The sequence below is a fragment of the Schistocerca nitens genome, chromosome 6, assembly GCF_023898315.1.
Source record: "Schistocerca nitens isolate TAMUIC-IGC-003100 chromosome 6, iqSchNite1.1, whole genome shotgun sequence".
Taxonomy (NCBI): Eukaryota; Metazoa; Arthropoda; class Insecta; order Orthoptera; family Acrididae; genus Schistocerca; species Schistocerca nitens.
Window position 1 is genome coordinate 369,546,806 of NC_064619.1, and position 12,608 is coordinate 369,559,413.

A 12,608-nucleotide genomic window follows, 5' to 3' on the forward strand; every position below is an offset into this window, starting at 1 on the left:
TTTGGCTGTCGACCCGCGACGTATAGTGGCCAGCAATTTTCTCACTGGTCCCGGCAGTGAAGATGCTGTCTCCGTTCGTTGCGCCGCCCTCTCCGTACATGAAACATAAAAAATAAATACAAAACTTTAGATAATTCACAGCCATTTCAAATATTACAAAAATACATAAACAAAAACTAAATTAAACCTATATTCATCTGCAAACTGGGCTGACACTGGTGGATGGGTGACGCTTCAATTTCGCATCCCACTACAAGTAGAAGAAGAATGGGTAGCTTTGAGGGATGAAGTGGTGAAGGCAGCAGAGGAGCAAGTAGGTAAAAAGACGAGGGCTAATAGAAACCCTTGGGTAACAGAAGAAATACTGAATTTAATTGATGAAATGAGAAAATATGAAACGCAGTAAATGAAGCAGGCAAAAAGGAATACAAACGTCTCAAAAATGAGATCGACAGGAAGTGAAAGATGGTTAAGCAGGGATGGCTAGATGACAAATGTAAGGATGTAGAGGCTTATCTCACTAGAGGTAAGATAGATACTGCCTACAGGAAAATTAAAGAGACCTTTGGGGAAAAGAGAACCACTTGTATGAATATCAAGAGCTCAGATGGAAACCCAGTTCTAAGCAAAGAAGGGAAAGCAGAAAGGTGGAAGGAGTAGATAGAGGGTCTATAAAAGGGTGATGTTCTTGAGGACAATACTATGGAAATCGAAGAGGATTTAGATGAAGATGAAATGGGAGATATGATACTGCATGAAGAGTTTGACAGAGCACTGAAAGACCTGAGTCGCAACAAAGCTCCAGGAGTAGACAACATTCCATTAGAACTACTGACAGCCTTGGGAGAGCCAGTTCTGACAAAACTCTACCATGTGGTGAGCAAGATGTATGAGACAGGTGAAATACCCTCAGACTTCAAGAAGAATATAATAAGTCACAGCTGCAAAATACTAACACAAATTCTTTACAGACGAATGGAAAAACTAGTAGAAGCCGACCTCAGGGAAGATCAGTTTGGATTCCATAGAAATATTGGAACACATGAGGCAATACTGACCCTACGACTTATCTTAGAAGCTAGATTAAGGAAAGGCAAACCAACATTCATAGCATTTGTAGACTTACAGAAAGCTTATGACAATGCTGACTCGAATACTCTCTTCCAAATTCTGAAGGTGGCAGGGGTAAAAATACAAGGAGCGAAAGGGTATTTACAATTTGTACAGAAACCAGATGGAAGTTATAAGAGTCGAGGGGCATCAAAGGGAAGCAGTGGTTGGGAAGGGAGTGAGACAGGGTTGTAGCCTCTTCCCGATGTTGTTCAATCTGTATATTGAGCAAGCAGTAAAGGAAACAAAAGAAAAATTCGGAGTAGGTATTAAAATCCATGGAGAAGAAATAAAAACTTTAACGTTCGCTGATGACATTGTAATTCTGTCAGAGACAGCAAAGGACTTGGAAGAGTAGTTGAACGGAATGGATAGTGTCTTGAAAGGAGGATATAAGATGGACATCAACAAAAGCAAAACGAGGATAATGGAATGTAGTCAAACTAAGTCGGGTGATGCTAGGGGAATTACACTCCTGGAAATGGAAAAAAGAACACATTGACACATTGACACCGGTGTGTCAGACCCACCATACTTGCTCCGGACACTGCGAGAGGGCTGTACAAGCAATGATCACACGCACGGCACAGCGGACACACCAGGAACCGCGGTGTTGGCCGTCGAATGGCGCTAGCTGCGCAGCATTTGTGCATCGCCGCCGTCAGTGTCAGCCAGTTTGCCGCGGCATACGGAGCTCCATCGCAGTCTTTAACACTGGTAGCATGCCGCGACAGCGTGGACGTGAACCGTATGTGCAGTTGACGGACTTTGAGCGAGGGCGTATAGTGGGCATGCGGGAGGCCGGGTGGACGTACCGCCGAATTGCTCAACACATGGGGCGTGAGGTCTCCACAGTACATCGATGTTGTCGCCAGTGGTCGGCGGAAGGTGCACGTGCCCGTCGACCTGGGACCGGACCGCAGCGACGCACGGATGCACGCCAAGACCGTAGGATCCTACGCAATGCCGTAGGGGACCGCACCGCCACTTCCCAGCAAATTAGGGACACTGTTGCTCCTGGGGTATCGGCGAGGACCATTCGCAACCGTCTCCATGAAGCTGGGCTACGGTCCCGCACACCGTTAGGCCGTCTTCCGCTCACGCCCCAACATCGTGCAGCCCGCCTCCAGTGGTGTCGCGACAGGCGTGAATGGAGGGACGAATGGAGACGTGTCGTCTTCAGCGATGAGAGTCGCTTCTGCCTTGGTGCCAATGATGGTCGTATGCGTGTTTGGCGCCGTGCAGGTGAGCGCCACAATCAGGACTGCATACGACTGAGGCACACAGGGCCAACACCCGGCATCATGGTGTGGGGAGCGATCTCCTACACTGGCCGTACACCACTGGTGATCGTCGAGGGGACACTGAATAGTGCACGGTACATCCAAACCGTCATCGAACCCATCGTTCTACCATTCCTAGACCAGCAAGGGAACTTGCTGTTCCAACAGGACAATGCACGTCCGCATGTATCCCGTGCCACCCAACGTGCTCTAGAAGGTGTGAGTCAACTACCCTTGCCAGCAAGATCTCCGGATCTGTCCCCCATTGAGCATGTTTGGGACTGGATGAAGCGTCGTCTCACGCGGTCTGCACGTCCAGCACGAACGCTGGTCCAACTGAGGCGCCAGGTGGAAATGGCATGGCAAGCCGTTCCACAGGACTACATCCAGCATCTCTACGATCGTCTCCATGGGAGAATAGCAGCCTGCATTGCTGCGAAAGGTGGATATACACTGTACTAGTGCCGACATTGTGCATGCTCTGTTGCCTGTGTCTATGTGCCTGTGGTTCTGTCAGTGTGATCATGTGATGTATCTGACCCCAGGAATGTGTCAATAAAGTTTCTCCTTCCTGGGACAATGAATTCATGGTGTTCTTATTTCAATTTCCAGGAGTGTAGATTAGGAAATGAGACACTTAAAGTAGTAAAGGAGTTTTGGTATTTGGGGAGCAAAATAACAGATGATGGTCGAAGTAGAGAGGATATAAAATGTAGACAGGCAATGGCAAGGAAAGCATTTCTGAAGAAGAGAAATTTGTTAACATCGAGTATAGGTATAAGTGTCAGGAAGTCGTTTCTGAAAGTATTTGTATGGAGTGTAGCCATAAATGGAAGTGAAACATGGACGATAAATAGTTTGGACAAGAAGAGAATAGAAGCTTTCGAAATGTGGTGCTACAGAAGAATGCTGAAGATTAGATGGGTAGATCACATAACTAATGAGGAAGTATTGAATAGGATTGGGGAGAAGAGAAGTTTGGGGCACAACTTGACTAGAAGAAGGGATCGGTTGGTAGAACATGTTCTGAGGCATCAAGGGATCACCAGTTTAGTTTTGGAGGGCGGCGTGGAGGGTAAAAATCGTAGAGGGAGACCAAGAGATGAATACACTAAGCAGATTCAGAAGGATGTAGGCTGCAGTAGGTACTGGGAGATGAAGAAGCTTGCACAGGATAGAGTAGAATGGAGAGCTGCATCAAACCAGTCTCAGGACTGAAGACCACAACAACAACAACAACTTGATATAATAATGTAGCCAGTCCTCCAGGGTATTTTATGTAAAATTTAACTGGAATTCTGTCAGAGCTTGATACATTGTTTGCTTTAAGTACTCTTAGTCAGTTTTCAGCAACTATGCGTCATATAACAGACTGTCTTCATTACGCAAAAAAACAATAATTAGTTTTTGTCATCTAACAACTAGGAATAAAATGTCCACTGTATTTTAATAAGTTTAACAGCTTTTCTTCCATTGTTCGGTATTTTTTAAACCTAATGTTTTCTTGCCAATTTTTCTAATACATGTTTACTGTACTGTGTAAATTAAAATAGTGTGTACGTGCAGCAGTTGACCTCACGGTTTTCCATACTAAGACTAATATTTTTCATGTTCAGATTACCAGGGTTCGGATTAGCGGGACTCAGCTGTACAGTTAAAATTATGTGAAGAAGTTACTAGCGATTTATTTATTTTTTAATTGGAGTATTACATTTTAAAAATAACTTTTTCGAAGGTTAAAGGTAATTATTATGTAGTTTGCTCTAGGAACATGAAAAGCAAACGAGGTGAACTAGTGGATATCTCAAAAAATATTCAATAGCAGTTGCCAAAAGAAGGGCTGCATATTGCGTTGTTCAGTGCCCAATGTTATGATAGTTCCGCACAGTTGTCAGGCCTATGTGGAGGTGTACAACAAAAAAATCTTTAAGTCAAACCTAAAGCTCTATCCAGTTCCCGCACTAACCATTCCATAAATGTCTGTGGAGTGCATGTTTCCTCATGCATTCCCTCCAGCATTACCGGATTTGAAACTTTAGAGAAGAAGTTATATTAACTTATCTTGTGTTTTACATATAGATGGGAATTACTTGTATCAGAAACAACAAAAAGTTTGAAACAGTTGTCCGTTACTTGCTGCACCGCTCATTACAATTCAGATAAAGTCGTAGAAGAAAACGTGGAAACAGTTCTGAGCACTTTGGAAGATATGTAAGAACCATCCAAGGGAAACCTTGATATTAAATGTTCATCAAGCTTGCTCCTTCCAGTTACATGTGATTTTACCTTTTTGACCAACATCAAGATTTGGTACACAGTATTGAAGGAAGTAAATTTATCCCAACAATATCTACAGTTTCCAAAAATGACTTTACTTAAACGACTCCCCAAATTAAAAACCGTGAATGGGATATTAGTGACCAGTTGAACAACAATTATAGACAATGCTGTTACTTCTGGGACAAAAAATGACTAATGATGAAGAAGATGGGCACATAAATCAATGCCTGGTGAACCAGCTCTTGACACCAGAATATTGATTCAAGAAGAAGTTAGTCGATCAATGTTTGGAAGCAAAGACCAATTTATGTGTCAATTGTAACAATGATACACAGCTATGAAAGGTATCACTAAAATTTTTCAAATCATTGAAATGCTCCTGGTGATGCTCTGCCTATCACTGGAGAATACGGTAGCAATTTACAATGAATTTGATAAAAAGCAGGTGCTACAAGAAACAAAAATGCATCATAGTCATCTGCATGGAGCTGATACAAGTGTGAACTTTGCTGCTAGATGGACAGCCAAAAAATCCTTCATTTTATAATTAAATGAGACTTCAGTGATTCATTACCCTCTATGTCACTTTAATCCATACTTCTTGACCATGTGTGTTTCAGTCAAATCATGTGAGAGAAGTTTTTCTCAACTGAAGCCAAAATAAATTACCTTTATCTTATGATGAATCAACAAAGGCTAGCCAATCTGTCCATTTCATCAACCGAAAGAGAGGTTTCAAATATATTTCAACGATATTGTTCAGAATTTCAGTAAAATAAAGACATAAAAATAGGTATTATAATAACATCAACAGTAGCTCCTATATCATATTAGGGTTACGAAAATAACTGATTTCAAAGTTTCCATTTGAGGACGTCGCTGTAGCATATATGCAACATAGTGCGACCGCAATGATGGTATATAAGCATCGACATGTAGGCAAGGAATTAGTGTGATATTCATGTGTGAGGTAAATGCAGGAACATGAACTATAATGAAGTTATGAGTATTACCAAATGCGTCCAAACAGGACCAGTGCTCCGCTGTTCGTATCTTGGCTGCTGAAGAATAAATAATGTTAGACATCATAGGAGAATGAAGAATTTGTATGGCACAGCGTGTCTGTCGAAAACCATCGTTGTAGCATGGTGTGTCAAGTTCTGAGCTGGTTGCGATTCGACACAAGCTGCTGATCAATCTGGAAGGACAGTGTCATTCATTACTCAACTGGGAGACACTCGAGCTCCCACATTACAGTCCAGACCTCTGTCCATGTGACCACCACAAATTTCATCCCTTTGAAAATGCCTTAAAGGGTCGACGATTCCTATTGGATGAGGATATACAGGATATGGTGATTTACCAAACATGTATCTTGAACCTTGTGTGTCGGTGGAATGTTTACCTTATTGCTCATGGCTGTTTTGCCTGACTGATATACCGATTCTGGACTGTGCAGCCTTCCAAGGGATACTTTTTGATCGCCTCTTACCCTATTCTTTACTTTTTTTTGCACGCTACCTGATGGTTACTTTACTAAACAGTGATAGTGATTCCCTTTTGCAAGTTTCTCATATGTATCTTTGAGTATATGTACTACAATTTCTAGATATCATTATAAATACTTAATTTTTTATGTTAGCCACTACATCTGTAGTATTCATTTTTTGGAGAGCACACTTCACAAATATATTAATTTCTAAGCAGTCGGGGGCTCCATTTAGTTTCGCCTCCTGGGCCTCTGACGGAGGTAATCCACCACAGTCTGTATTCCCATTGTTAGAAAAAAGTGTGAGAATACGGTGGCTGTTGTGGAAAGTAAGGTGGATAAAATTATGCCGTACGAAAATAAACTCAGGACAGAATAATAATGGCAAGAGACACCCGCAGAATGTGTTCCAGGAAATATTAAACAAGCATCGAAAGTGAAAAACTTAGCGAGTGATAAACTAATCTCACTATTTGCTACTTGATAAGATTCTTGCAACTATCTTGAATTGAAATTATGACGCATTTTCACTCAAGCTAGTAAAAACGAACCCTACCTTCTAGAACAGATATTTGTAACTTCCCACCTTTTGATGGAGACGTAATACTAAATAGGTAACTAAAGTGATGTACGATAGATTTGTTAGTCAGTAGAAAGTGTGAAATGAACATCTTTTCATTTTGTTCTTCTGTTTCCTTTCGTTGTATCTCGTATCCTTTAAGTCATAAGGCGAATATTCATATTCGTCACTGCGATCTTCTATTCAGAAAGTTTCCTCACTTCTCCGCTACGGCGTGGTAGCTGCTAGAATAAAATACTCAACCTTTTCTGTTGGCCATCCTTATTTTAAATCAGAGATGTTGTATTAAAAAGCTTACCACTCATAGATAGTAATTTGACGCCGTATGCTCTTTAGCGGAGCGGATGTATCGTTGCAAGTTTTAAGCCTTGCTTAAATTAATTGGTTGTTTTGCGAAATATATGTGTTTGGCAACACGTGCTTGCGCGATTTGTGTATAGGGCAGTAAAAGAAACTAATAATCTGGATCTTAGGAAGAGTCTCCTTTGATACCTGACGACCCAGTAACCCGAAATAATCTATTCAAAATAACAACGTGAGTGAACTGAGAGGGCAAATAATGGGCGTAACAAGTGTATTACGTGCGATGGTGGTAAGTATAGAATGAATAATTTTTTTCAGCACCCTTTGCTCTTCTTTCTGTGTGTTGTTGATGTTAATGCTTTCATTCGTATAGTTTGCAAATAGACCTAGTATTAGCATTATTTTTTTTTAAAAGTAGGGTCTGCTTTATTTACGTTCTTAATGGCAGGCAAGCAGTTGATACTAAACGCGATGAGACCTTGCAGGTCTGCGGAGATACACCAGTCTCCTCGGCGTTTTAGTAGGTAAAGGAATTTGGCTTCCTTTGTTATGTAGTGTTACCGAGGAGAAATGAAGAGCTGAAAATTTGTAGTGAACACTTCATTTTTTACTACAAAAAATTATTATGTATGTAGACATTTGACCGCCCACAAAGAAAATTGAAATATAACGCATTATTGCTTTCTATGGCCTAATCGGAGCTTTATGTTTTTAATAGTACAGTGTTACTTATTCCTTGTTGTGCAGGATGTCAGGTTAATTGTTGTTTTATCCGAGCTGAATACCAGAAGCAAAGGTGTAGTTGATGTTAATAGTAAATATCAGAACGAGTCTGGTATGTCTCCATAGGGCGAAGAAAAGGATGAATAGAGTGAATTGTGAAAACTAAATGAGCCTTGTCTCTTGACATCAGATGTAGTGTGAAAGCATGGCATGTTGAGGAGGTGTTCAATTTGTGTTATGATATATCATCATGTGGCAACCTCAAAGCATTTGCACAATTGTCAATGCTTTTGTCACACACCATTGCCATGCCAGAGTGGAATTGTCGATGTAAAATACGACAAAGTGCCTTCACAGTGTTTGCTACAGAACTACAATCTTGGCGGCTCTGGTGTGGATAATATGTGTTTGAATGAGTGATTGTTCATTTACTCCAGTGCCATAAATGCCTTTAAGTTCTTACAACACTTGTAACTAACAGTCAAAGTATTCCAGATTATCAAAGATGCCCTTGATCTAGAGAGGCTGAGGGAGGAGGAGTCATTCAGCAGGGTACCATGTTACATAGGTGTTCAGGGAAATGAATTAGCAGATGTAGAAGCACAGGGGCACTCCAGCGACAGGACCCATTATTGTTTGGTGCTTGTGCGGTACAGATCGCAGTGTGAAACATCTTAGTTGACTGAGATTCATATTGAGACAAATGGCCAATTTACCTGCAGATCAGCCTCTGTTTTAGCTGACAGTGAGATGAATGTGGTACAACATTTAACATTCTGTTAAACGTCTGACTTGTTAACATAAAATATTATAGAAGAGTTTTCAATTTGATAAGAGTGGCTGGCTATGAAATGCTTGGCAGAGTGTACTTAATACTATTGTACCAGTTATTAGGGCTCTACCCATTCCTTCACATAGGAAGTGAGGAAGAAGGATAGCTTAAATGCCTGTGTGTGCACTGTAGTTAGTTTGCCAGTTCAATTTCTCACTTTTAATTAACTATAATGAAAAGTGTGAAGTCATCCGCAGGAATGCCAGAAGGAGTCTTAAATTTTGGCTACACAATAAATGACACAAATCTAAAGTCTGTAAGCTTACTTAGGGATTACAGTTATGAGCAACTTAAATTGGAATGATGACATAGATAATGTTGTGGATAAAGCAAACCAAAGAGTTTGCTTTATTGGCAGAACACTGAGAAAATGCAACAGGCAATTAAAGAGACTGCCTTCGTTACACGTGTATGTCATCTTCCGGAGTATTGTTGTGTGGTGTGGGATCTGCGCCAGTTAGGATCGAAGGGGGGCTTAAAAAAAAAGTTCAAAGAAGGGCAGCTTGTTTGCCCTCTCCTCAGAGTGTGAAAATGTTTTGTTGGTACCAACCAATATAGGGTGGAAGAATCATAATAAAATAAATCAGACCTCACACAGAAAGATTAAAGTGTTCATTTTTCGTTTGCGGAATCGTAAAGAAATAGCTTGGAGGTAGTTGGTTGAACCCTCTGCCAGGCACATAATTGTAAATTAATGTGCATGTAGGGGTATAAATTTTCATAGCCTTGTATTGAGGTTGGTCCTCTTCTATTGAGGAGTCAGGGAGTAGAGCGTTAATCTAGGAGATGGTAATTTGAAAAATTATATTTGTTTATTGTATCACACATGTCGAAAATGGTTTTCTAGAAATAATTCTGTATTGTTTGCGTATAAAGGTAGTTGGTTCATAAATGTAAATACATGCAATAGTTAAAATATTTAGATTCCTGAATTACACTTGTTAATAATAGTTGTTTGAAGTAAAAATATCCTGTTTACATTATCTGCATTCCACCAAAAGTTTGTTCTGTATCAGACAATATAGATTCAAAAAAGCTATGCTAAACAATTTTTCTGATGTCCATGTCATTTATGTAGGACAATATTGGCATTGCGAATGAAAGACTGTTAAGCTTGTGTACCCAGTAGCTTACATGAGATGATCAGGATATTTGTTTGTCTAAAAATCTCTCCAGGAATTTCACAGAATTCATTTCCCTAAATTCTGATTTTTATGTGGTGTTTAGTTTTAAACTGTGTTAGGTCTTTGTCATGTTTAATTTTAATCCATTTACATCAAACCAATGTTATAACTATTTAGGATGTCCATGATTCTTTGGGGAAGTTGTTCTGTGGTGTCATCTCCAAACAAAACTGAGTGGGATGTTATAGATAGATATAAATCAGTTAATACGAAATAAAAAACAAAAGACTGGACATAAAATGTAAAATCGTGGAACTCCCTGTGGAATAATTTTCCAGTCTGATAAACAAATTCCTGTACCTGACTTTACAACTACCATTTGTTTTGTTTTCTATCTGTTTAATATGATTTGATCAGTTTCAAATCTCTGCTGTTTATTCCATATCTTTCTAATTGATATAGTAGCAGAGTGTGGTTTACATGGCCAGAAGTCTTTGTAAGGATGCATAAAATTCCTGTAACGTTTTGGGATGTGTCCGGAGAGAACCAAATTTTCTCAACAGCTTTGTTGATGGCACATATTGTATTGTTCCCTTTCTGGAAGCCAAACTAATTTGATATTAGATTTTGCTACAAAATTTTGGATCTGGATTACAAAAATTTTTTCAAATACTTTTGAGAATATTGGGAGAAGGCTTACAGCTCAATAGTTTTCTAAATCTTCCTTTGAGTTCTTTTTAATAATGGCTTTACTACTGCATACTTTAGAGCATCTAGGAAGCATCCATCTTCAAGTAACTGGTTAATTATTTCAGATAGGGTTCCTGATATTGCACTAGAAACTGTTTCTGTTTCAATTACTCTAATGAATATTTTATCCGTTTCAGAGCAGAATTTGTATGTCTAAGAAATAGTACAATAATTTTTCTACATCTTTAGCTGTAATTCATTCAAATTTAGTTACAACTTTCACATTATCCTGCTTGAAAGTGAAGGATTGGACATTTTGCATGTAACCACTTCCATCAGCATCTGATTTTGATACATTTATTCTTTTTTTCTCCCTCTCATTAAAATACTCTGATATTTCTGAAGAATTTACGGTGGCTTTGTCATCTTTCTTAATTTTGGAGATGGGTGAACTGCCAGCTGTGACAGTTCAGATTTTGTGACTGACCATCCTGCCATTGATTTATTTGTGCATTCAAAGTGAATTTTTTGTGAGCCATTTATTTTGCGGCCTGTGATTTGTGCACTTCTTCTTTGTGTACATTCATTGTCTAGTGTCAATCTTTATTTGGTTTAAATACCAAGATGAGTTGTGTGATTGTTTCATAAGCAATCTCCATGGAGACTCATTGCATTTTCCTACTATTTTATCAGTGGACCTAAGTCTGTCAGCAGCTTGACCTGCAATTGGCCATATATGGTTGTACCATCTCTTGAAACTACTCTTTCGGATCTGAAACTTCCTGGCAGATTAAAACTGTGTGCCCGACCGAGACTCGAACTCGGGACCTTTGCCTTTCGCGGGCAAGTGCTCTACCAACTGAGCTACCGAAGCACGACTCACGCCCGGTACTCACAGCTTTACTTCTGCCAGTACCTCGTCTCCTACCTTCCAAACTTTACAGAAGCTCTCCTGCGAACCTGCAGAACTAGCACTCCTGAAAGAAAGGATATTGTGGAGACATGGCTTAGCCACAGCCTGGGGGATGTTTCCAGAATGAGATATTCACTCTGCAGCGGAGTGTGCGCTGATATGAAACTTCCTGGCAGATTAAAACTGTGTGCCCGACCGAGACTCGAACTCGGGACCTTTGCCTTTCGCGGGCAAGTGCTCTACCAACTGAGCTACCGAAGCACGACTCACGCCCGGTACTCACAGCTTTACTTCTGCCAGTACCTCGTCTCCTACCTTCCAAACTTTACAGAACCTCTCCTGCGAACCTGCAGTCGTGCTTCGGTAGCTCAGTTGGTAGAGCACTTGCCCGTGAAAGGCAAAGGTCCCGAGTTCGAGTCTCGGTCGGGCACACAGTTTTAATCTGCCAGGAAGTTTCATATCAGCGCAAACTCCGCTGCAGAGTGAATATCTCATTCTGGAAATACTCTTTCGGATATTTGCATGAGCTGACTATTCCAGTAGTTATTCATTGATTAAGTAGTCATAGGAAACTGTGGTATCTCATTTTGTGACATGCAAAGTTTTACATTTCTGTACATTTAAAAGGAAGCTCCAGTGTTTCTGTTGGACAGGCTAATTAAGTTATTACAGTTTGGAGTAAATAAGTTTTATTGCAATAAAACATCTTCAAAGATCTCTGGTCTATTTGTTGCCATTAGATCCAGTATATTTCCATCATGAGTGGTCTTATGAACTATCTGTTGTAGGAACTTTTCAGAGAAGGCTTTTAATATTGTTTTGCAGTATATTTTGTCATGCCCAATAATTACCCAGCTGTAATTTTCTTAGTTGATTTTTGGATAACTGAAACAATGACAGCATAATTGGGGAGCATACATACTAGCAAAGTGAGCTTTCCTCAAAAGTTTTTAGGTTACATTTGGGGTGAGTTTGCTGATCAATGAGAAAGATACAACTGTAAGTTTATACCCATCCTTGATCCTGAGTCTTTCCCAAACAATCTCAGTGTCTGTTTCTTCGGATTTGAGATTCATGTTTACTGTGATAAATATGCCACTCCATTTCCCATTAACCTTTTCAATAAACATTTAAATTTTCCCCAAAAGTTCCATAGCCATTAGTTTAAAGTTTTAAGAAGCTTTCTGTACCTATTATTACATGAGCTCCACTGCTTTTTAGGAGCACTTCAAACTGTGGCACTTCGTTGTGGATGCTTCAACAATTATCACTAGGATTTTA

The 12,608-nt window shown here is 40.0% G+C and overlaps 1 protein-coding gene and 1 non-coding gene across 2 annotated transcripts in view; both read left to right on the forward strand.

The window, feature by feature from the left end:
• The first annotated feature begins 7,029 nt into the window (after positions 1-7,029).
• LOC126263204 (alpha-ketoglutarate dehydrogenase component 4) overlaps positions 7,030-12,608 on the forward strand; it is a 47,174-nt gene continuing 41,595 nt past the window's right edge. The window contains exon 1 of the mRNA XM_049960271.1: positions 7,030-7,334. Coding sequence (XP_049816228.1) covers positions 7,302-7,334 — 33 coding nt within the window. The 5' untranslated portion in view covers positions 7,030-7,301. The remainder of the gene's footprint in view (positions 7,335-12,608) is intronic.
• On the forward strand, positions 11,684-11,758 carry Trnas-uga (transfer RNA serine (anticodon UGA)). The gene has a single exon. It is a non-coding gene; the product is annotated as a tRNA-Ser (tRNA).